This window comes from Pelecanus crispus, chromosome 4, assembly GCF_030463565.1.
Source record: "Pelecanus crispus isolate bPelCri1 chromosome 4, bPelCri1.pri, whole genome shotgun sequence".
NCBI lineage: Eukaryota > Metazoa > Chordata > Aves > Pelecaniformes > Pelecanidae > Pelecanus > Pelecanus crispus.
Genome location: NC_134646.1, coordinates 61,366,587 through 61,391,314, shown reverse-complemented (window position 1 = coordinate 61,391,314; position 24,728 = coordinate 61,366,587). Strand labels below are relative to the sequence as shown.

The 24,728-nt window shown below is 41.8% G+C and overlaps 3 protein-coding genes across 5 annotated transcripts in view; 1 reads left to right on the top strand and 2 right to left on the bottom strand.

Annotated features, from left to right (window-relative positions):
* Nucleotides 1-1,317: 1,317 nt before the first annotated feature.
* On the bottom strand, nucleotides 1,318-3,789 carry LOC104027571 (toll-like receptor 6). Its single transcript, XM_009478351.2, has one exon. It carries the CDS (start codon nucleotides 3,772-3,774, stop codon nucleotides 1,318-1,320), a length of 2,457 nt encoding a protein of 818 aa, XP_009476626.2. The 5' UTR covers nucleotides 3,775-3,789.
* A 9,589-nt stretch (nucleotides 3,790-13,378) lies between these two features.
* Nucleotides 13,379-19,890, bottom strand: LOC104037740 (toll-like receptor 6). 2 transcript variants are annotated; one of them, XM_075709802.1, is made up of 2 exons: nucleotides 19,503-19,890; nucleotides 13,379-15,430 (listed from the first exon to the last, which is right to left on the bottom strand). In XM_075709802.1, exon 2 carries the CDS (start codon nucleotides 15,365-15,367, stop codon nucleotides 13,406-13,408), a length of 1,962 nt encoding a protein of 653 aa, XP_075565917.1. In that variant the 5' UTR covers nucleotides 15,368-15,430; nucleotides 19,503-19,890; the 3' UTR covers nucleotides 13,379-13,405. The 2 variants fall into 2 exon arrangements, 1 of the variants encoding a protein (XP_075565917.1); XR_012831025.1 differs by lacking the exon at nucleotides 13,379-15,430 and adding an exon at nucleotides 16,320-16,467.
* A 3,261-nt stretch (nucleotides 19,891-23,151) lies between these two features.
* The window catches only part of FAM114A1 (family with sequence similarity 114 member A1), a 32,298-nt gene continuing 30,721 nt past the window's right edge, over nucleotides 23,152-24,728 (top strand). For both annotated transcript variants that reach the window (XM_075709392.1, XM_009485829.2), the window contains exon 1: nucleotides 23,152-23,493. In XM_075709392.1, the coding sequence (XP_075565507.1) occupies nucleotides 23,152-23,493 (342 nt within the window). The remainder of the gene's footprint in view (nucleotides 23,494-24,728) is intronic.

Here is a 24,728-nt window from a genome sequence, read left to right as displayed (position 1 = left end):
AAGTTATTTCCCAATGAAAATTACTCCTTTTTCACCGGCATGATGACCCTCAGCACCTGCTAATAAAAGGCCAAGGTGACAGAGTTCAGTGAAAGTCTGGAGATAAAAAGGGATTTACCTCCAAACATCGAGCTTCTGAGTTTAAATACTTAATAAATTACCTAATTCACTGACAGTTCTGGTAATACCACTCTTTCTCAATCATTGTGCAAGTTCTGTTTCCTACTCTTCATTTGCAGCATTGCCAATTTTCTATAAATACGAGGGGATTTCCCATTATTCTCACGTAAAACGCATTTTAAATACCTATAAAACTACATTATAATGTAGGTTACTTATTAGCTGCTGCATAGAGATAGCAATAAAATGTATTTTATAAATTAACATAAGAGTTACAGTGGCACAACTGAGGGAAATTTTTGTAATGAAATGGTAATAGATTGAGGCATCTCATTTTTCTTTGCCCTCTTACAGTTGAAAGAGTTCATAATAAGAAAAATATTTTACTGAAATATATAGCTACATCTTGGAAAACAGGAAAAACAAGCAACCCAATATAGCTTGATCATAGCAGAAAGCAGCAATATTATAATACTATAAAAATTTCATAAGTACAAATATTAACTATTGTTTTGAAGCTAATGAATAGTGAATTCTATGAAATCATGACTTGGTAGGTAAATTTAGGCAAGTAGGAATGTTCAGTACAGCAAAGGAAGAATAATATTAAATAGGGCTTTATGGCTCCAACTTTCAGCTCTTACCCAGAAAAGTCTCTGTCTGTGATGAAGGGAAAGACTTCCAGGAAGGGAAAACAGACTCATAACAAGGCCCAGTGAGGTCTGAAGGTGTAGAGATACAGCATGCTTGACATCTACTATACAAACGTACAGGAAAGAATTAAACAAGTGTTCTTCTTCTTTGTATTATTTAGTTAAACCCAAGGAAGCACATTGCTTCCACCTTAACCACACAATATCCATGTCAGAACAAAGATTGAATGCATGCTTTGACAGTCCTGATGACATTGAGCCAACCACTACTTTTCTTACTTTCAAAGATGGCTAGAATCGATAGCGAAAGTCCAAAACAAAGGCAACCCAAGTCTACAAAAAAAATCAGTGTAATCATTATGAACATTTCTCTCTCTTTTCCTTTGTTGATGATGGGCAAATACAGAAGATTCTGACTACCTTCATGACTAGAACAAGCAATAGCAAGTTCTGTATATATCACAATTACATTTCGCTATAAACAAGGAATACTGTAAAAAACAATGAAAATTTGATTAGCACAATTTAATGCAAGACACCGAAGTCAGTAATTCACATACTGACCTACGCTACCAGTAGAAGAAACATCACTCTGCTCCTCATTTGCTTCAAAGGATATTGGCAGGTTAACACTAATAGCTGCCCTCAGGTTAGCCCAGAAAAGGGCATGCTTGCTCCTCTCCTTCGGCCACTCCAGGTAGGTTCGTTTCGCCATGAGAGCCTTCAGCTTGTGATACCTCACAGGGATAATATACGGAGGGATCGGCTCCAGTAAAATGAGGATTAAGCTGTTGGAATTCTCACTGAACAATTTGTGATGGGCAAAGTACAGCTCATAGTGACACCACTCGCTCTGCACAAAGTTGGGAGACAACACAAAGATTGACTTGTAGCTCTTCTCAATGCAGTTAATGATGTTCTCCACAATGCTCTTGCCAGGGATGAAGTTTCTCTCGTGCTGGCACAGTCGTACACAGCCCTCCCCCTTCTCCAGGTTCGGCATCAGCTCGTTCTTCACCCACAACGAATCGTGCTCGCTGTAGGAAATGAACGCATGAAACTGCAGAACGGTCTCCTGCCCTTCGGGATGGTTGTGCCAAGCTCTCCGCTTCGTCTGCGTCCACTGCCACGTCATCCGCACGTACCACGGCACATCCAGGTAGATGCACAGAAAGGCCACGACAGCCACCAGCACCAGCGTCAGCAGCAGAGCGGTCACAAGCAAGAGCGTCGTGTTGCAAGCCAGTTCAGTCAGGTGGAAGTCCTTCAGCTGCGTTCCTCGCAAATCTTCCGGGTACTCGCACACGTACGCTGCCGGCCAGCCGAACAGCTTCCCCGCAGACTGCTTCTCCAGACGGATAAAGTCTTGCAGTTCACAGGAACACTTGAACGGGTTGTGCCCAGCTTGTAGCTCCCTGATCCTTGGGCAGCTCTGGAAGAAGTCGGCAGATGGGGTGAGGATCAAATTCATCTCTATGGTCAGGAACTCCAGGGATCTAAAGCCACTGCACCCCGGCAGGTCAGCCAGCCTGTTCGATGCCAGGTTCAGCTCCTTCAAGGATTTCAGCTCAGCCATCCCCTTGGTGACGCTGGTGATCTGATTGTTTTGTAGGTTGAGTTTTTCAATGTTGACTGGCAGGCACTCAAACACGGCATCCGTCAACTGATTTGAGGACAGGTCCAACTCCATCAGAGACTCAGCCCACCGGCATTGCACATCAGCTGTGTCGTGACTCAACAAGTTGTTGCTCATGTCCAAATATTTCAGCAATTTCATATGGCTGGTCATGAAGCTTACCTTGGAAAGGCTCTCAAATTTATTCCTCTCCAAAATAAGTGATTTCAGATCTGTCAGCGTCCCACAATTCTGGAACAATTCATCCGTCAGGGCATTGTGAGAGAAATTTAAATACTGAAATGAGCTTGTTCTGTTGGGGCAAAGCATGTGTGGCATATATGCATCATATATTGTCAAACTGGCAATATTCATCTCTGAAAACTGTCTGTATAGAATCTCCTGGTTGAAATAAAACAATTTATTACGAACATGCTCCAAAGTTAGTGTTTTCATGGAGCCACCCAAAGATATTAATTGTTCCATAGAGCTTAATAAGGGTAGAAATTCATATTCAGTCAGCTCCCCCAGTGGTCCCCAAAAAGTCAAATTTCTCACAGTCAAATGTTCCACAGGTGAATACCAAATAAACAGGAAAATTTCCAAAATGATAGCCCATTGTAAGTCCACAGTTTCAAGCATCAGAGCTGTTGTCCTGATTTTCTTCAGAAGCGTTAAGGAAGGAGAGGGGAAATCTTTGTTGCTCAACGTATATCTTAAGTTAACTATTTTTAAGATTTCTGAAGTGCTCATTCCATCATACAAGAGGGAAAAACTGAAGTTTTGGTTTGCTGCAAAAACAATATGGAGGCTCCTTGTATTCAAGGCTGTCAGACTCTGAGGTTCATACAAAGAAAAGTCTTCTAAGGTTAGGAAGACAGTGTGCAGAGGCAAATGTATGATATGCCTGAAGTCTGACCTTCGTATCATCGTGGCACTTAATCCTAGGTACTCCAAACGAAACATGTTCCCGAATTCCTGGCAGATGGGCAGGGCAGTAAATTTATTGAAAGAAAGATCTAAATGTCTAAGATATGCAAGAGTTTGACAGTAAACTTTCAAAATGTTATTATGAGATAAATCTAAGTATTCTAAATCTTGATTAAAAATGAAGACACTGAAGTCAAGCTCCGGAATTAGATTATGAGAAAGATTTAACACTTGAAGGTCAGAAAGAGAAATAAATTCTGAGATACTAAGTCCAGAGATCCTATTATGTGATAAATCTAATACATGAGTATGGACTGGAATGTTTTTTGGAACATTAGTTAGCAAACTGCTTGAATAATTTGCAATAAATTCATTCTCCACAGTTGGCTGGATATTATTCCATAGCATGAATGTAAAAACACAAGCACAGACGTAGATATTTGTAAGAGGCCCCATTATGCCTTCCAGGTTTATGTTGGTTCCTTACAGAAACATAGAAGCATGTCTTTGCTGTTCAACATGTCTCAGTGATGAGTCCAGCCCTATGAAAAGAAAACACATGGAATTTGCTGCAATTGTTGAACTGTTGAATTTGCTTTTTATTACTAAAATAAAATTAAATACAAAATTTATGCAATAATTTTATTTTTACACACTCTTGTTCTAAGTTCTTATCAATCCTCCTCACCCTCATTCTTTAATTCCAGTTACTGATTTTCTCAGTTAAGTAGAAACTAATTCCTTCATAATGGGAGGAATACAATCAGTGGTAAGTAAAAAAATCACAAAGATGTTAAGAAATGCAAATTTCTCAACAATCTTCAAACATTCAAAACCAGTATAAACCCACATCAATGCATTTAGGAGTAAAGGAGAACACAACAACCCTCCCTTCTGCTCTTTCCCTACACCCCATGTCCAGACACATTTGGGGACGGAACTCTAAAAGCCCCATGGACCCTCACAGGAACTGGTGCAAAAGCAAATTCTTCAGTCAGAAAAGCCAAAGTCTTCACACCCCAAAGACCCAGGACACAGCCATGCACCCCCTCAGGGTCAGCTGATCAGAGAGGCTGATCAGCTTTGTCTCTGCTATAGCACAAAGACATAGGGGTCCATTTTTCCAGTAAGCCAAGAAGCTTGAGGAGGAATTATACAGTCTCATGAATATCATAGTGCCAGTCTGTCCAAAAGCATACTAACAGGAAAACCACAGCATAAGTGGACACTATGTATGAAGCAGTGGTATCCAAAATCTGAAAGAAAACACTTGACACTTCCAAAGACTCCAGGATTTCCTAGGTGTCCTAGGAAATTTCCTACATTTTCCAAATTACCCCGCAGTTGCAACTTGGCAAAGAACCTCTCTAGAAACAGTATGGGACAATGAGTCTAGTTCTAAGGATCAAAAAGCCCAGGGAGGGAAAGATTTTGTGGATATGGAAAATGGTCCAGTAAAATTAATATATGGTCACGTCTACCAATAGCCTACATAGATTCGGAGAGGCATCAGTCCTATCATGAAAAAGCATGACCTGGGCATTACTCTCTTGTCATCAAGCATTTAACACAACACACAGACAACCTGAAGTATGAGCAACTCATAAACTCTTTAAGGAGAAAAACAGCCCCAATTTTTTTTTCCTGTGCTAGTTTTGTTTGAAAAAAACCCAAAGTTTTAAAATTCTGCCCCTGTGTAATCTTTTGTTAAATAAAAACCAAAGCCTATTTTTTCAGTTCTAGGTTATAATGTGTGTTAGTCCCCACTAATTTGATTGACTGATATCAAAACTCATCCCTTCCCCTCCAAGTCTCCCACCAAGCTTAATCAAGTTTTCTTTCAAACAAGTAAAGCAAAAATATGTGTAATTAACATCACCAAAAGCAATAAAAGAATAATCAGTAAAGTGTAAATTTCTACCTCAATAGAATCCAATTGAGAGGTCAAATTCTGTCTTCAGAAAGTTGTGCTAGGGTATCTGAGTACAGAATAGAAATGAAGCTGGGATGGTTGGTCAAAGTACAATATCACTCACAAGAAGAACCAAGACAAGGAAACCTGACTCAGCTTCCTTCAAAGAGCAGCTGACCCTGTTCTTCAGAGTCAAGGCTGGTAAAGAACCTCTTGAATCAAATAAACTTTGATCTGGAACTATCTGGAGGATCTTCCCCTTGGGCAAAAGGGCCATGAGGAACAAAGCAAGAAATGTTCTGAAGGGAGAAAAAAAACAATGGTCCATGCTCCATTGCCAGAAGACTTTTAATTTACTGTTTATGCTATGCTATACACTGCAAGAAGAGACAATCTACGCTGTATATCACTGAAGAGTGTCCCAGTCAAAGAATAAAGCAGATATGTGTAGAAAAGCAATATTAAGGATCAGTGGTTACCCCCCCAACACTATTTTTTGCTGGCATTAAATTAAAGTTGGCTGAGAACAAAAATTGCCATACCAAACATTTTTTTTTCCTTTCTTCTTTGTTGAAATTCAACATACAGACGAGCATTTTCACTGAAATTTCGAAATGTAATATCTTCCAACAGTGAAGAAACACCAGCACCTGAGATTGATGGAGTCCAAAATACATATAAAAAAAGAAAAAAATGTAAATAATGGAGCAAATATAACCCACCATTTGTACGTGGAATTCATCTCCGATCGAAGAATCAGCAAAAGACCTCTGCATACCCAGTCAACACGCTCAAAACAGAATTTCAAACATATGTAATCTTCAAGCTGGAGAATCTCATGAGATGCTAATTCCTTAATAATTACCGTAGAAAGAGCAGGATTTTCTTATATAGGCCACATAATTCTAAGAATTAATCACATTTCCCTACAATGCAGGTATTAAGAGCATAATGAAAGTAAACTTTTAACAGTCCAGACTCGAAATGCATTTACTCCTGTAATATTTACATAACTGTACAGTTTAGGAGGAAATAAACCTATCTGCGGTACAGAATATTCACCAAGGCAAGACTCTTTAAATAAATCTGCATTTCTAATTTCACATCTGCTTCTCATGGTTACACAGATGTTCTAGAAATTCATCAACTGCATTTCCTCTTTTGCACACACAGAAAAGAGGAAGCAGAACCCTCACCACCAACTTCTCTTCATATGAAAATCTCTTGCAGAGCTCTATCCCGCTGAGTTATTTTCCTCAGCAAGCAGACTAATTAATGTAACACATTGACAGATGGCGAAAGCTTAGATCCCAAAAGCTAGCAACAGGGGCAAACTGGCACAGTTCAAAACCTTTACAGGTCAGTCATCTTTACACTAGAGATGCCTCAGATTGTTATCAGGGATGCCCCACATCGTAGCTTTCTTCAAAAAAATTATAAAAAATTAACTATAGAGGATATTTGTTATGATATGAAAGCTGTAAAGAAGCCATGAAGAACACGGGAATATAGGGCACTCTGGGGATGGAGGAATCCAATAAAGCAGCCATTCAATTAACGTCTTGAACAGGGACATGAGCCTAGCAATCACATCAACAGAGCAGAGAGTGAGTGCATTGCAAAGGCAGAGGTAAATAACCAAAACCAACACCTCACCCCCATAAGTCTCTGTACTAATACAACATGCTTCAGTAAGATTAATTAGCAAGGAAGAAAGCAGAGGTGAATAAATGACGAAGATTTGTTTAATCTTAATAAATTTTAAGATTAAATTCATGAAGTATGTAATGAATTCTTTGGGTATGAGCAAACTAGGGGGAGAGGGGGCACCTTGGCCTATTCTGGACTCAGTCTAGAGCTTACTCCACCCCATAAAACTGCACCTTGGAGGACAGCTGAAGGCAAGATGGGATTCAGCTAAAGAAAGCTGAGAAGTACAAAAATTTATTCTAGATAGTGGTGCCAGCTATATTTCAAGCTTGCATTAGATTCCTTTTTAAACTTTTCTTTTGAAATTACCTTTTTAATTTTGTAAAGAAGAATGTAATCCTTTGCTTTGCTGAAAGAAAATGTCTTTTTCATTTTAAGATTGGTTGAAGATAGTCTGAGCTGAAACTGAACTGAAACCATTCTGCTTTCCTCAGTGCAGCGAATCTGAGTAATACATTACAGAAAAATCTGAGACATCTGTGACCCCAGGCAAGACCGGGGATTGTGAATGTTTCTCAACAGGCAGCAAGAGTCTGCTTGTCAGCTGATACTGTCTTGTCTTCAAGTTCATAGAATCATAGAATCATAGAATGTTTGGGTTGGAAAGGACCTTTAGAGGTCATCTAGCCCAACCCCCGTGCAGTGAGCAGGGACAGCTTTAACCAGATCAGGTTGCTCAGAGCCCCGTCCAACCTGACCTTGAATGTTGCCAGGGATGGGGCCTCTACCACCTCTCTGGGCAACCTGTTCCAGTGCTTCACCACCCTCATTGTAAAAAATTTCTTCCTTGTATCCAGTCTGAATCTATCTTCCTTTAGTTTAAACCCATTACTCCTTGTCCTGTCACAACAGTCCTTGCTAAAAAGATTCTCCCCATCTTTCCTGTAGGCCCCCTTTAAGTACTGGAAGGTCGCAATAAGGTCTCCTCGCAGCCTTCTCTTCTCCAGGCTGAACAACCCCAACTCTCTCAGCCTGGCCTCATAGGAGAGGTGCTCCAGCCCTCGGATCATTTTGGTGGCCCTCTTCTGGACCCGCTCCAGCAGGTCCATGTCCTTCTTGCGCTGAGGGCCCCAGAGCTGGACGCAGTGCTGCAGGTGAGGTCTCACCAGAGCAGAGTAGAGGGGCAGAATCACCTCCCTCGACCTGCTGGCCACGCTGCTTTTGATGCAGCCCAGGATACGGTTGGCTTTCTGGGCTGCAAGCACACATTGCCGACTCATGTCCAGCTTTTCATCCACCAGTACCCCCAAGTCCTTCTCCACAGGACAGCTCTCAATCTCTTCATCCCCCAACCTGTACTGATACTGGGGGCTGCCCCGTCCCAGGTGCAGGCCCTTGCACTTGGCCTTGTTGAACCTCATGAGGTTCACACAGGCCCACCTCTCCAGCTTGTCCAGGTCCCTCTGGATGACATCTCGTCCTTCTGGTGTGTCAACGGCACCACTCAGCTTGGTGTCGTCTGCAAACTTGCTGAGGGTGCACTCGATCCCACTGTCTGTGTCATTGATGAAGATATTAAACAGCACTGGTCCCAGTACGGACCCCTGAGGGACTCCACTTGTCAGAGTTAAAGGAGAAGTTCCCATTGCTGGGCCTTAATTCATGAAAATGAATAGACTAAGGCACTTGTTGACAGAACAATAATACCACAATCAAATTGAGAACTAAATTATGCAAACCAGTGGCAGTTTTACTTCAAGTATAATCCATGAAAAAGCTTTGTTGCATGGACAAAATCAAATACACCATCAGCTTTCATCAGAACTGACTCCAGTGCACACAGAGCTGTAAAAAGCAAAAGTATCTACATCTTTAGTTGTAGTATGTTTCATTTCCTTACCACCCTCTTTATGAGACTTTAAAATACATTCAAATAAACAGTTTGCCATAAAGAAAAAATTGCAACTAGTTAAAATAAAACTGATACCCCTGAATACCTCTGTTAAATCATTAGGAACATTGCATGATGTTATTTTTACTAAGCAATTCAGCAAAGCTGTTGGGTTTGGGACTGGTTTCAGTTTACTGATTAAGATGCTTTGCATGATACACAAAAACTAAGAAGCAGAGTATTTCTGTTCACGCATCCTGAAATGTACCAGCTAAATACCATCCTTTCCACAGTCAGCATGTGTGTACACTCATGCAGATACCTTGCTCCATTTCTGAAGTTTATATTGCTGGGGTTTTTTGTAGCTGATTCTATCAGTGAGCACCTCTTCACAAAGAACCTTTTCTCAAGGTACCTTTCCCACTTCTGCCTGTATGTTGTTAATTCTTACCCAGAGAGGAACTGCAGCTAGACTTGGCTGCGTACCAGAAACTATTCAGAACCAGCACTACACCCAAAGGCGTGAAGAATCTCTCCAACTGGAACTGCAGAAGGGAACTTACACGTGTGAAGCACCAAGTGAAAACATAGCCAGAGCAGATGGACTCATCCAAGCCCTCATGAAAAGTTAATACAATCATTAAGGTTGCAAAGCCAGTGTTTGGTCATATTGAGGACCTTATCTTCAACCGCAACTCTCATTGTCACAACTTAACCCTGTGTGTCAAGTAGGTGAACCAAGGGCTAAATGCCACCGCAAGTCAAAGTGAGCAGAGGTTGTATCACATTTATGCCCAAGCCTATTTGGCTTGGGCATAAATATACACAAGGATCAAAGCTGTGGAAATCAAACTGGTAACACAGAGCCACCTTGCAGAATACAGAGCTTTCTCGTTTATTGGTTTATCAATACTGCTTCCTCTTGACCAAACAGCGACTACAAATGAACATTTTAGTCAATCTCAGTAGATGTTTCTGAAAGAAAAAAAGAGCCAAACTGAAGCCCTGAGTAAAGCCATGGGTTTCTCAGAGGTTTTGAACCTATCCCTCAGCAGAATGCCTCATTTCCCACGCAGTCCCAGTCTTTTCCTTCGAGCGCCTTTTCCTGCTCTAACCCTCTGCAGTTGAGCTTTGGTGCTGATACTTTGTAACATTTCCAAAGCTAAAAAAAAGCTGAGATCTCAGCAGGGCAACCCACATTGCGTCTGGACTCCCAGTCTGTCGCAGTTCAGTTTCCTTTATACTACACACTACTTAAATATACATAAAACCATTTACACTTTCACTTCATTTTGCACATTTTCTAGGTTTTGGAGGGTGTTTAACCCCCATGTTACCAGTTTTGTATGTTGATATTATTATGTATGTAAAAATAGCATTCCTGCTAGTCACTAAGATGACTAGTCAAATGCCAGGAATCTGCTCTGATATGGTATCTGACATCAGAATATATTTACATACTCCCTTTTCCTGATACCTGGAGTGCATTAGTAGCTACAGTTTTCAGTGCAGAACCAGTTGCAGACTCACATCACCAGGGTGCACAGAAAAGAGTAGCTGCTTTCCAAAATGTGCAGATAAAGTGGCTGACATGGGCTGTGAGACCAACACATGGGCCCATGTATGGGGAAAATTTCTTCTTGGACTAAAACTGCTTTTGTAGAAAGTGTTCAGAGTATGGTAGAGGCTAAAATAATTGCTTTAAATATTCTGATATGTATTACTTGAGAAACTCATTCTCTCCTGTGGAATCAGAGAAACTAGATGCAGTAATTCACTGCATGTGTACCTGTTTTGTCAATCATCTGGCACATAGCTGTGGTGGGTTGACCAGGTGCCACCAAGCTGCTCTATCGCTCCCTTCCTCAGCAGGACAGGTGGGGAGAAAATGACATGAAAAAACCCCTCATGGTCAAGGTAAAGGCAGTTTAATATAAAAGCAAAAGCAAAGGCCGCATGCGGAAGCAAAAAAAGAAAACAAAGATTTTATTCTCTACTTCCCATCAGTAGGTGATGTCCAGCCACTTCCTGGGAAGCAGGGCTTTGGTACACATAGCAGTTGCTCTGGAAGACAAACATAAATAGTGAATGCCCCCCACCTCCTCCTTTCTCTTAGCTTTTACTGCTGAGTCAGAGTCATATGGTATGGAATATCCCTTTGGTCAGTTGGGGCCAGCTGTGCTGGCTATGTCCCCTCCCAAGATCTTGCCCACCCCCAGCCTCCCAGCTTACTGGTGGTGGTGGGGGAAATGCTGGAGACAGCCTTGATGCCATGAGAGCACTGCTCAGCAGTAGCCAAAACACTGGTGTGTTATCAACACCCTTCTAGCTACCAATACAAAGCACAGCACTATGAGGCCTGCTGTGGGGAAGATTAACTCCATCTCAGCCAGACCCAATACAATAGCATGGACAAAACTCTAACAGTGTGTGGGCTTCTGGTTCCAAAGTACAAGTTTTAATTGCTCCCCGTGCTCATTACAAGCCTCCCTTTCCAACAGTATTCACAAAAGGATTTTGGCCATATACCAGAAACCTGTAATTTCTGCTTATGATTGCATCAGCTACGTTGCCAGAGGTCAAGTAGTTCCCAAGTTCTTTCCAAAATGGCAAGCAAACCCCCACTAAAAATTTCCACTCCTGAAAGAAATAATTAATTTCTGGCAACAGCTCTGTGCTCCCACCTGTGTGACAGGAAGGATTCCTGGTGCACTCTCTGACTTTCAGAGGGTTTCTCTGTCCTCCAGCCAACAGAAGGAACCATATGAGTTCTTAAAGCTTCACACACAACAGGGGATGTTAACTGTATTACAGAAGTTCCAAGGGCTGCTGATCTAAATCTCTGAAGCTTTCCAAGAAAATTTTCAAGCACGCCACTGTGTAACAATCCAGCTGTCCCTGGCTGTGTGAAAAGGGACAGGCAAACCAAGTTAAGTCTGTTCATCTTCAGTTTTCTAAGGGTTAAATGAGTCATATACTGAAGCATTAGTCGGAGGGGAAGGAGGAAGCACAGAAAACATTTCTTTCCACAGTCCTAAGTTAAATGCCTGCAATTTGGGAATAAGTATGTTATATTACTTTTGAGGCTAAGTGGGATGAGAGAGCTAAAGGTGTTAAATTTGACCTTTCCCCTACAAATCATTAAACAGTCACTCACAGCTCAAGACTTCAAGAGCCCTCAGCCTGCTTAGACCCCAGGCAAAATAAAATCAAAATTAAAATATTTGTTAATAATAATGGAAGGCAAGACTGAGATAAAATGCAAACATTCTATACTAAATGAAGATTTAATCTTAGCATCCCTTCTTCTCTCGTCTTCATGTTGAAATGCATTTTTGAAAGGAAAACTTCCTGCTTGCTGGTCATTTAAGTCTGGAGTTCCAGACAGCAAACACCTGCCCTTCTGGGGGCAAAGAGGAAGTTTGCTGTGATCACCTTTAGCAGTTGTGAATGTTTGTCAGAGCCCACCCATGTTTTCTTGAAGGCAAAACAGAACAAGTATAGGTAATGGGGCCTGCTGTATTTACGATGCAGCAAATACTGTAAACGTAGCTTGTCTTTCTGACTCCATGAATAGAGGGTCTTACCTGCTGTCCCAAGAGCTGGCAAATTTTTTCAGCTTCTGACTGGTTATTGCCTTTCTGATCAGAACTCGTAGCTGTGCTGCAAAAGATACTGTTTTGGCTGAAAAGCACAGATTCTTCTAATAATAAGCATAAAGTAAGATATATGGGTGAGAAGAAAAAAAGTAGAAAGCTAAAAAAAAAAAAGCAGGATGTAGAGAAGTCAAAGAGTTTCTTAAGATACAGCCAATGACGATGAAGGCATTTACGTTACTGCAGATACCCTCTCAGTCCCCTTGGTCAGGGTATCTCTAGGGATCAAAATGGTACCTGGACTCTACGAGAGGATGGGAATTAGAGCTCCGATTGTCAATTCACTGCTTCTCCCTCATATCAGTGCCAAACTGTGAGCCCCAAAAGGTGAAGTAGCTCATCCTTCCTTTTTATTTTTCTTTTCTTTTTTAAGAAAACGCAAAACCTTTCTTCCTCATTCAGTCCTCTTTTGTGGCATGGCCATTTTTGTCCACCTGTGCTGGATATTCAGAGAGTCCTGTACCTGGGCCCTATCCTTTTAAGCTTCACTGAATCTGAGAAAACACTACCCAGGAACCATCTCAAGCTCTGGACCTCTAGATATCTTCTCAGGATGCGTAATTTTCTTTCTTGCAAACTAATTTTAGAGAAAGAGGTCCTGTGACCAAGCTGCCTAAGCCTTGTGCAACTTTGTGCAAGCTTTGTGCAGCTCTGCAAGCTCTGCACTAACTCAAGCACTCTTCCACATGACTATACCAACTGCTCCAGATTCTATTCTGCTGAGAAAATTCACTACAGTATTTCAAGCTGTATTTCAAAATCTACATCCAAATTCATTTGTTGATTTTCTATCTCTATATGAACCTCAAGAGACTTCCAGTAAGGTGAGTTCAATTTTGCCTACAGTTAGGAGGCACCATACACAACTACGTAGAAGGTTCTGTAAAAAAAAGTTAAATACATTGACAACCAATGGAAATCATAAAGTATTTATTGCTTCATCAAGAAAAAACAGAAGAAACTCCATTAGAAAGATTCTTAATCTGTCTCCCCACACCTCTTTCCATCAGCCATTGGCAGGTTAACACTAATAGCTGCCCTCAGGTTAGCCCAGAAAAGGGCATGCTTGCTCCTCTCCTTCGGCCACTCCAGGTAGGTTCGCTTCGCCATGAGAGCCTTCAGCTTGTGATACCTCACAGGGATAATATACGGAGGGATCGGCTCCAGTAAAATGAGGATTAAGCTGTTGGAATTCTCACTGAACAATTTGTGATGGGCAAAGTACAGCTCATAGTGACACCACTCGCTCTGCACAAAGTTGGGAGACAACACAAAGATTGACTTGTAGCTCTTCTCAATGCAGTTAATGATGTTCTCCACAATGCTCTTGCCAGGGATGAAGTTTCTCTCGTGCTGGCACAGTCGTACACAGCCCTCCCCCTTCTCCAGGTTCGGCATCAGCTCGTTCTTCACCCACAACGAATCGTGCTCGCTGTAGGAAATGAACGCATGAAACTGCAGAACGGTCTCCTGCCCTTCGGGATGGTTGTGCCAAGCTCTCCGCTTCGTCTGCGTCCACTGCCACGTCATCCGCACGTACCACGGCACATCCAGGTAGATGCACAGAAAGGCCACGACAGCCACCAGCACCAGCGTCAGCAGCAGAGCGGTCACAAGCAAGAGCGTCGTGTTGCAAGCCAGTTCAGTCAGGTGGAAGTCCTTCAGCTGCGTTCCTCGCAAATCTTCCGGGTACTCGCACACGTACGCTGCCGGCCAGCCGAACAGCTTCCCCGCAGACTGCTTCTCCAGACGGATAAAGTCTTGCAGTTCACAGGAACACTTGAACGGGTTGTGCCCAGCTTGTAGCTCCCTGATCCTTGGGCAGCTCTGGAAGAAGTCGGCAGATGGGGTGAGGATCAAATTCATCTCTATGGTCAGGAACTCCAGGGATCTAAAGCCACTGCACCCCGGCAGGTCAGCCAGCCTGTTTGATGCCAGGTTCAGCTCCTTCAAGGATTTCAGCTCAGCCATCCCCTTGGTGACGCTGGTGATCTGATTGTTTTGTAGGTTGAGTTTTTCAATGTTGACTGGCAGGCACTCAAACACGGCATCCGTCAACTGATTTGAGGACAGGTCCAACTCCATCAGAGACTCAGCCCACCGGCATTGCACATCAGCTGTGTCGTGACTCAACAAGTTGTTGCTCATGTCCAAATATTTCAGCAATTTCATATGGCTGGTCATGAAGCTTACCTTGGAAAGGCTCTCAAATTTATTCCTCTGCAAGATTAATGTCTCCAGTTGAATTAATGTTTCACATTTTTGAAAAAGAAGATCTGTTAAATCATTGTTTAAAAAATTTAAGTATCTAAAGGGACTGTCAGATGAAGGACACACCATATGTATCATCTCTGATTCAGCTATTGTCAAGGCTTCAATGTTCATGTCTGCAAATATTCTGTATAGGTCATCCTGCGTGAAGTACAGATCCGTGATTACAATTTTCTTCATTGTCAATGCTTTCATAGAGGTACCTGAATAGTTAAAGTTGTAACTGCTGATGTCTGACAATTGTGTTGCACTGTTAATATTGAAGTATTCAATGGATGAGTGCCATACAGTCTGAAAAATTTCAGTAAGAACATTCCAGTCCACTGACACATTTGTCAGTGTCAGATTTTGTAACCTGGAGCCTTTTCCAAAATTAGATAATAAAGCTACTAATTTTTTTACATTGTCATTTGTGATTTCCGACAATGACAGGCTTTCTGTAGTATTTTGTATCACAACCCATTCAAAATTAGCTTTGGACTGATGACTATTTGTGTACAGGAGTGGCAGGCTCTTGATTTTTTTGTCAGAACCATCTTCTCGAAAATCACTAGAAACAGGTGTAAAGAGTTCATTTTCCACAGACAGGCTGATATGGTTCCAAAAAGTTAATGCAAACAAACACTCGTATAGAAAAAAGTTTCTGAGAGATCTCATATTTTCTGCCATATTGGTTTCTGGTTCCTTGGAGATGCTTAATACTTTTCTTATCTGTCCATCTTTGTTCTAATCCTGTAGAAAAACAAACAAATAAAAGCAAAAATCAGATTGTATCGTTAGGTGGCTATGCAGGAGCTATCACAGAGATTGGTTTTTTAAAGTTCCAATTTCTCATCAGTAAATATGCTGTATTTAATATATAACGAGTCTGTTTCTTACAAAACATATCTGAATTCATAGGTGACTAAAATTTGCTGCTTACCTACAGAATTACTGCTGTGATTCAATGTATTATGAAGGATTCCCACAGCTGTATAATACACTTTGATCAGAAAGTACAATATTTGAGGTCAGTATGGTCATCCTCTCATCAGATTCTCTCTTCAAGGATATGAACTAGACTCAGAGACATTTTTTTACAGGGACTTGTGACTACAAAACCTGGATTGAAACATGATTTCTAGTGACTGTACAATGAGACAGTTAATAGCTGTCACCTGTTGAATTAAAGCTACAACCTTGAGGACTACATCTTCTGTACCATTAACCATTCCACGAGCTTTCTTAGAATTACATTACTGGGTCTAAAATGTACATTCTCCTTGATCTAACATAACCTATATTACAAAATCTGGAAAATCAACAGTACAACAAAAAGCAGAGAGTCCACTGAGTTCTTCTTTTGTAAAGAACGCATGAAACTAGGCTTAGAAATAGTGAGGCAATACAGCAAAACTTTTTCAGCCTTTCTCCAGATTTTCATTTGGAAAAATTATATGCAGTGTTACCATCATAGCCCTCAAAATGCACTTGGGCATGTGCAGAGAACAAAAGATAATTAGCATCCTCTATCCTGTTCTTCTGATTGTTTGGGCAACACCACTAATGTGTACATAATCAAACAAAATACGTAGCTTCAAGAGAAATATGAAAAAAAATCTACCTTCAAAATCATTACTTCTTTTTAGGACAAAACTTCAGCAGTTTCCAGGGACTAGGTGAAAGAAGGGTATGATTCTTCCACATGTGCTTAATTTTCTTTCTCATTCCTATATCCTGGCATTCAGTCAAATTATTTATGAGCACCTTCAAACTTTCTTTAGAATATCCTATGAAGCAACAAAATTAAGAACTGTTATAACACATGACCTGTGATCTGGGAGCTAACACTGGAGAAATTATCCTTTATAGTCATATCCCTTTTAATTCAGAAGTATCCTCAAGTCTTCAAACTTGGCAAAAAGAGCATTATCAAGATATAAGCAGAGAAGCAATGCAGTAGGGGAAGCAAACCAAGGTCATAGCAAGAAATTGTCCTGTTGTTTAAAGAGTGAGAGAAGATATCAAAATTGAGGTTTTAAGAATTTTTCCAATATAAACTCAGTATAAACTGACTAAGCTTTCATATAAGAAATGTACGGAATGCATTGGCCTATGATGGTTCACAAGTTATCAGCATAATACAAAACTCAAATGTTAAAAATATGTCTTTCACATGGATGAAACATATCATCAAGTCAGACCCATTCCTGAACTGTAGAAAAACTATTTCTGTTAAATCACTGTGACCCCCTTAACTATGGATATAGTGCTAATACAAAGAGACTGCTATTTGGCCAGCTTCTTTGGACAAATTTACTGAACATAAGCAACTTTACTCTCATTTCTTACCCATACACTTGAAAGTACATCATACACTTGCTAATAACCCTCTATGGAAAACATGGCTCATTTTCAAATAAGATGCAAAATATAAAACAGTTTTAGCTAACTAGCAACACCATAAAATCAATAAAATGAAAAGTTTCTCACCAGAAATCCCTGCTCTCCGAAAAAGCAGAACATGTATCAGGAAAAGACAAAACTTCCTGTAATTCTATCCTACTGTGTAACAATACTTAAGAATGCCCAAACTTTTTATATAAATGTTTGTGCCATCTACTGACAGCTTATGAAATGGCATTTGCTTTTCTCCAGATGTATGTTCCACATACAACATACTGTAATTTCCCCACTATTTTATTATTATTGAACTATGTGTTTCCATGCTTTGCAATAGATTAAGCAGGGAAAAAAGTTTAATTTTTTACCAACTTTCTGTCTTCATCAAATTAATATAAGTACTTCTTTTGAGCAAGTGTTACACTGAAATTCAAACATCTTCCTCTCTGAACTTAATAATGATCTAAGTCTATATGCATTACTCTGTTTTTTTTTAATTTCCGTTTAGCTATACCAACTTAGTTGTCAAGTTTTTATCAAGGCTAGTGTATAAAAGTACTGTTTGTCTTATTTTAATTTTCATTTAATGGGAATGGAAAAATAACCCCTCTCTCCTGCTGCAGTAGTGTTGTGATTGGGTTAAATAGTGGACATGCAAACAGTGGGTAGAGTTTTTTGTTTGTTTTTGTTTTTTTTTTAAATTAAAACAGAGCAGCAACTTTGGTACTGAATGCCCAAACACTTGGGTTATTGTCGTGGCAAAGACATAAAACAGTCTCTCTTTATTTCTGTATAATGTTGGTCAGAAATTCCATCTTGGCTGAGATCTAAATAGAGAACTGCCACACTACAACCTACCTTTCTGGATTAGCATACCATAACACATTCATGATTTAACATTTCAGTGATTCAGGAAGCAGAGGAAACAATCTTAAAAATTACTTTTTCACCTTAAAGCTTATTCTGCATATCGTATTTCATTTCTCAGCTTCAAGTGAAAAGAGATCAACCAAAAAGAGGAAGGGAAAGATAGGACAGGTAGTAAGTGACAGAATATGGACAATTCATATTCTCCGCTGTTATGCCGATGAGCCTGTTATGGAGGTGCTCCATGATTCTTTCTCCATTCTTGTCAATACAGATAAGAATATTCACACCTCGTTCCCAAATGTCACCTTATAATGTTGTTACATACAAACCTCACCACTGTCTGCCCTTAGCTGGAAAGATTTTGCTATCCATCCTTCGGATGAGATAAAAACCTAAGGCAAGACCTTGCTTCTACCAAACATTCATTTCTGTTTTGGAATATAGCAGTTTAACTGCTTCAATTTAACCTACCTATTACTGTAATGAATACAGAACCAGGCGTACGTTCAGTTAACATGTAATAACTGCTGTAAATTAGAAACTCTTATTTGAGAGTATCTCTTCAATTAAGCAACAGTATGAGCTGGCCACTGGCGTAGCTTGAGTTCTCCAGTTCTGCCTATATACTATAAAGATACATAAAGCATACGTTAAACAGCAAAATAAGCATATTACCATTAATTGCATGCCATTAGCCCTCATATTTACCACTAAGATTTACCAGTGCAATCACTGGGAGAAGATGAATATATTCCTCAAATGTTATGCATACTTCTGTGTTTTGTTAAAAGTAGCCAAAGGTAGTTGTTTCCTTCCATCTTTTCTTTATATTTATCTATTTATTAAAAGCAAGCATCTTTTCTGAAACCCATTAGGAAGATGATGACACTCAGAGTAACAGCAAACTTCAGTGAAATCTGAGACGAGTAGAAGTGTTCAATCTCTATTGCTCATTTATTCCAAAACCATTTGCAATATTACCATAGTAAGAAAATACAAGTTAAATTAATTACTGAAAAGTGAAACAGAAAGAAAATTAGGAAATGCAAGTGCTAAATTCAAGAACATAATTTAAGAACTTAGGAAACTAATACATCCTTTTATTCCAATAGACAGACATACACATTTACACACTTAGTTAACTTCACCCTGAAGTAATAACTTTATATTACAGTAGTGATTAATACCGTCTTGCAGTTCCAAAACATGCATGGCCTTGTACAGAATCTGCAAAACTGCCAGTGTAAGATCCACTTTACAGTCAAAATTACAACCCATCACGGGGAAAACGAATCTCCAGCTATTGAGCTTCATCTCTCTTGATTCCTCCTAAGACACTGCCCTTACTTGTCCACAATCTACGCTGGAAAGCAGAGGAAAATCCTTAGGGCCACTCTAGATTTCATTTTCAATAAATACTTCTAAGCATTAATAAATTAACCTAAAAGATGCTAGAACTACCAGCATGCCCTGATACTTAAATTCTCATTGAAACGCCTTCAAAATAAACTTATTATTTAGCGATACAAACATTTGTTCTGCTCCCACCTACCTTAAGGGAAACTTCGGAGACTTTTGCCTGGTGTCTAAGTCAAGTAGCATGATCTGTATTTGTGAAGCACACTTCTGAGAACTGGGGCTTTATTTTGTGACCTCCTATAGCAGCTCTCCTCAGTGATTCATGACGTATTAGTTTGCTTCCTGTGGCAACAGTATTTCTTCAGCAAAGGAAGACCAGCGATAGAAAGGATGCTATGGTGATTTCCCATAGGGTGGAACTGCCTTTTATCACAGTAAAAGGGCACGCTTCACCTTAAAATGAAGTGGCAAAAAGAAGAAAGGGTATGAGGAATTAGACAGAGACAAGAACCACAGGTTGTTGGGCAAGAGCCTGCAATCCTCCCTTGTTCAACCAAGTTATTTCTCACGTGGCCGCTGGCGCCCGGTGCCCACACCAACTCACTGGAAACGCGTGTACGCGCCTCCCAGTTTCTTTTAGCAGCATTTCTGCAAACAGAGATACAACAAACGTGCAAAGTGGCATCTGAAAAGCTGAATTTCAGTTGCTTAATTCCGCAGCCACGCACTTCAGTAGGTGGTTAGCTGCAGCTCGCTTAGAGGAAGGATTAAACTTTCTACAAAAATTTGACGCCAGCTCAGCGACTAGACTCATTTACACTTAAAATGCCTCAGCATGAACGTTATCACATCAGCGTTGTCAAATTGACTCCTTGAGCCCCCTCAGCGAGGGCGCGGGCGGCCGCCCCTCAGGGAGGCCCTGCTCCACCCGCGCCCCTCCGCCTCGGCTGCCGGCGGGGTCCCCAGCGCGGGGCCCGCCTGCCCCGCCGGGAGACCACGGTGCCCGCAGGCGTCTGCCAGCTGGGGGCCGTGAGGGCCGGTAATGGCGGCCGGGGCGGCTCTCCGCGCTGGGGCAGCACCGCCCGGCCCGGCCCGCGGCCTGGAGCCCTGGGGCGGCTCGGCAGCGGCGCGGAGCAGCCCCTCGGCAACAGGCGGCCGCCTCAGAGGGACGGAGGGAGAGCGAGGGAAGAAGAGCCAGCCCGCCCGCCCTCCCACCCCGCTGCGGCCCGGCCGGCCCGCGGCTGCCTCTGCTCTGCCTCCTCCCCCCGCTGCTGCCGACGTGGCGGGGCGGGGAAGGGGAAGGAGCAGGGGGCGCGCCGGCGAGGGGACTGCTGAGCGGTAAGGAGCAGGGCGATTTCTTCTTTCTCTCCCGCTTTTGAAACTGGCTGCGGGCTCCTCACCAATAACTCTACCCCAGAGAGGATTTCGAAACGGGGGAAAAAAAAAAAAAAAAGAAAAAAAAAAAGGAAAAAGAAGGGGGAAGCTGTGGCCGCTGCGGGTTTGAGGGAGCGGCGCTCCGGCTGCTCCTGCTTTGCCCGGGGCGCGGGGGCAGGTGGCAGCGGGGCAGGGGGGGCTGGCGGCGGCCGCGCCCGCAGCCCCCCTCGGCGGGAGAAGCGACAGCAGGCGTCGAGCGAAAAGGGAGCGCCGTGCCGCCGGTCAAAAAAGTTATCCCTGACGGAGGCGTTGACCCGCGTCTGAAGGCGCCCGTCGGCGGCTGGGCTTTGCTTTCGAGGCGGGATGAAACGCCGCAGGTGGGCAGGTGCCACCGAGCCCTGAGGGGCGGCCGGTCCCGCCGCCCGTCGGCCGCTGCCCGCCTCAGGGCGGCTGGTGGCTGCGGGCGCGGTGCTCGCCTGCCGCCCGGCCCCGAGCTGGCCTTGGCTTCATCTCCCGCACGAACTACCTGTAGAGGGTAATTCCCTTTGGGCGGAGTTGTCCGGGTTGATTTCGATCAGTGTAGTCTGACGGATGACAGCCTGAATGATGCCTTACCCGAGGGTCAAGCTCGGCTCGTGGTTTCTGACAGACGCGGTAGTTTGCTGTTACGTGCTTTGCTCCCATGAGGAAGGTTTAGCAGACACCTGCAGCGACCTTGGCCCGAGTGGTCCCCAAAGGTGACCTGGTCCTGCAAAAATTCATGTGCGCGTCTATGTGTGATCCTTTACAAATTGTGCCGGTGTTGGGCATTTTCTTACTCAGATCTAATCCCCGTGCAAAATTATGATGCACGTATGTACAGATTTTACAGGTTTTAGTAGAGGATCTTCATATCTGATGGTGGAATGTGGTTTACAAATACAAAAATCTTCTTTAGATGATGCTGCCCATCACACAGCGAGTACTGTTAAAACAATGGCGATATTTACCTACGCTAAAGCGTTCTATAGTATTTGCTATATTCGTAATGGAAGACTGCAAATACTTGTGGCAGATGTAAAGATTCTGACTGGTAAATGCATCTTTTCTAAAGATAATTAAGTTATAGTATACTGTTCTTGGAACTCTTCAAACAGCTGATCTACATTCAAGTGAGATAAACAGGCTGCTAAAGCCACAAATGTACATGATTCTACAGACTAATAAAATATACTCATTTAGATACATGTTTCTTAAACAAGCTTCTTCTAAATCCCAGTTACATTTTGCTTTTTGCCTTTTTTTTTTCCCCTCTTCTTCACTCTCTTATAGAACCTCGATCCTTCCTAACAGGTACAAAGCTTTGAACCATATTTAATTAATATGGGAGTCAATGAAAAGTCAGCATCTACAGAGAGGACTCTATGAGTTTAGTTTATGCCACACAACTCTGCATATAGTCAAGAGCTTGCAATTACAACTTTCTGTCAAGGGTTGTCTTCTGAGTAGAGTGCCAGGCATACTGTTGTTGCCAACAAGTAAGTGGTAGTAATCACTGTGCAGTAGTCCTTTTGGACTCTGCCAGTGCCACTCCTTAATCAGCTGCAGAGCTCACTCAATGGCCATTTCTTTCCCTTCCTGGATCCTCAGCCTGATGACTGCACAGTGGTGGAAAACACTTAGAAAAAGAAAGTTGCGTTGGCAGATAAGGAGTAAATAAGAGAAAATGTGTTCGTAACTTACCAAAAAAATAAAAATTAATAACTGTACCTCATGCAAGCTTACCTTGGCTTCGGAATTGAAGTTTAATCACACAGCTTAATTCCAGAACTGATGTCTGGACTTTTAGGAGCAGGTGAGAAGTGTTGCACTCCCCAAACAGTAAGACTTTGAGACAAGTGATGCAGAAACAGGTGTGAGCAGTGAATGCTTCCTGTCTATGAAATGGCTGTCATGTTCTCAGGTTATGCCCCTTCTCCAACACATAAATATCACCACAGTTCTAGTCACACTGTGTTTGTCATCCTCCTCTCTGTCAGTCAGCAGGCCATAGAAACCCGTGTGTGTGGAAATGATGAGAAGGAGAGCAAGAGCTGCTTGGCTATTGAAGCTCAGATTATCCTGTTCTCCAGTGGTCTTTCATACACTTCTAATGGGGTAGGAATTAACCATGTGGAAGCTCTTACATTTGACTTCTCCAGGCAGATGAACATCATTTCTCCCTCACCAAACCGTATTTTGGAAAACAGTAATGCTGCTTTTTGCACTGGAGTGCTATCCTGCAAGGTGAATAGAGTATTCAGAGTATCATCGTGATATCAGTGCCGGCATGATGCATGTGCCACAGGGCTCCATGCTTCAGGAGGCCTTACATCAAGGCTGTGTTGTGTTTCAGCAATAGCTTATGGTAAATGCTACGTATTTTATAGTCATTCAAATGTTTATGGAACCTAAAAGCCTTAAGTTATTTTCTATGTTCAGAATTGAAAATGTCTGAAGACGTATGTGATGGCATCCCATCTGAAGAAAAACATGAAGTAATGGAAATGCCCAGCAATGAGGTATTGCCTCATGAGTCAGTACCACACCTCATGGAAGCTGAGATCTTGCATGAGTCTTCACATGGTGAACATGGACAGGCCACTCAGAGTGCCGGTGATGGACAGGAAGGAGACATATTTATTAACAAAAACCCTTTGACTGAAAAAATAATTGAAAGTCTGCCTTCTAATGGAGAGGCAACTGAAGACATGCCCACTGAGTGCAATGAGACTGTAAGCCTTGATGCAGAACCTGAATCTGAAGAAACACTGCATGAACAAATCAGTCCGGTAAGTAATACTTTCTTTTCCCTAAAAGCCCTCCCCTCCCTGCTTTGTAAGGACAGAATTTTGTAAAATGCAGATACTGTTTTTCACAAAAGCCTAGGGAATTATATACAGGGAACCTGCACGGGAATAAAATAAGTTAAATTGCAACACCAAGCTTTTGGAAACTAGGAACAGTTGAATTTCTCTCTGCCAGTATGATATTAATTTGGTCTTTCTATCCTGGTTGCAATAAAACTGTACCAGAGCCTAAATCTTATTAAGAATCTAGTCCATTTAGCATAGATGTAATACTTCTGTGATTTTGTTATTTGGCTTTCTGTATAAACTGCTTCATACAGTTCACAGAATGAACCTAGAAGGAGACAGAATTGAAGCTGCATATGCAGCACTGAATCTCGTACTTGCTAATTTTCAAGTCATTGACTTTACAAAAACAGGATACATTTCACAAGTGAAACGGCCAGTAGTTTTTGATTTGTTCTAGGCCAGTAGTGTTTGATTTGTGATCCACAGACCTTTGGGAGTCCTGTGAGTAATTGCAAGAAGTTAATAAAAGAAAACTAAGAAAAACAAGGCTTTTTTACTGTCTATGCAGCACCCAAATCCAATACACATGATATAGCTGAAGATGTTCTCATCTCCACTGAAAAATTTTCAGGCATCCACAAATCGGAAAAGGTTAAACGCATTGTTTTCATCCCTCCTCCAGTGAGAGGGACCTACCTAGAAGAGGTGACAGGGAATCTGTACACTGCACAACACAGAGCTGTCTTAGGATACTTCAGCTTTTGGTTTTGAGTTCATTGTGTAGGGATGATATATTATTGGAGACTTCCCCGAGACAACAGTTTCTTAATGTGATTTAAATATGGAATGCTGATAATCGCTTAATACCACACATTAATGTAAAAGGTGGGCAGCATCTCCTCTGTCTGTGTTTTTATTGAACTCAGTTGTTAGGAGTTCCCTGTGTACACCTACCGGGTTACACCTCTGAGGAGACTCTGGCTCCCGGTAGAACTCAGGAAGGAGACAGGTTCCTGCTTCTCCCTAACAATAGCCCTAATAAACTTGTATGGTTTTATAGGATCGGGTGCCTGAAGAAATATTAGGACATCTGTAAAGGCATCTCTGGAGTTTTAGGTGCTTTCAGGAATAGGTGATCTGAACTAAGCTTCCCATTCTGCTTTCTTGTGCACAGAAGCTTGAACTCCATGTAATACCCAATCTAGCAC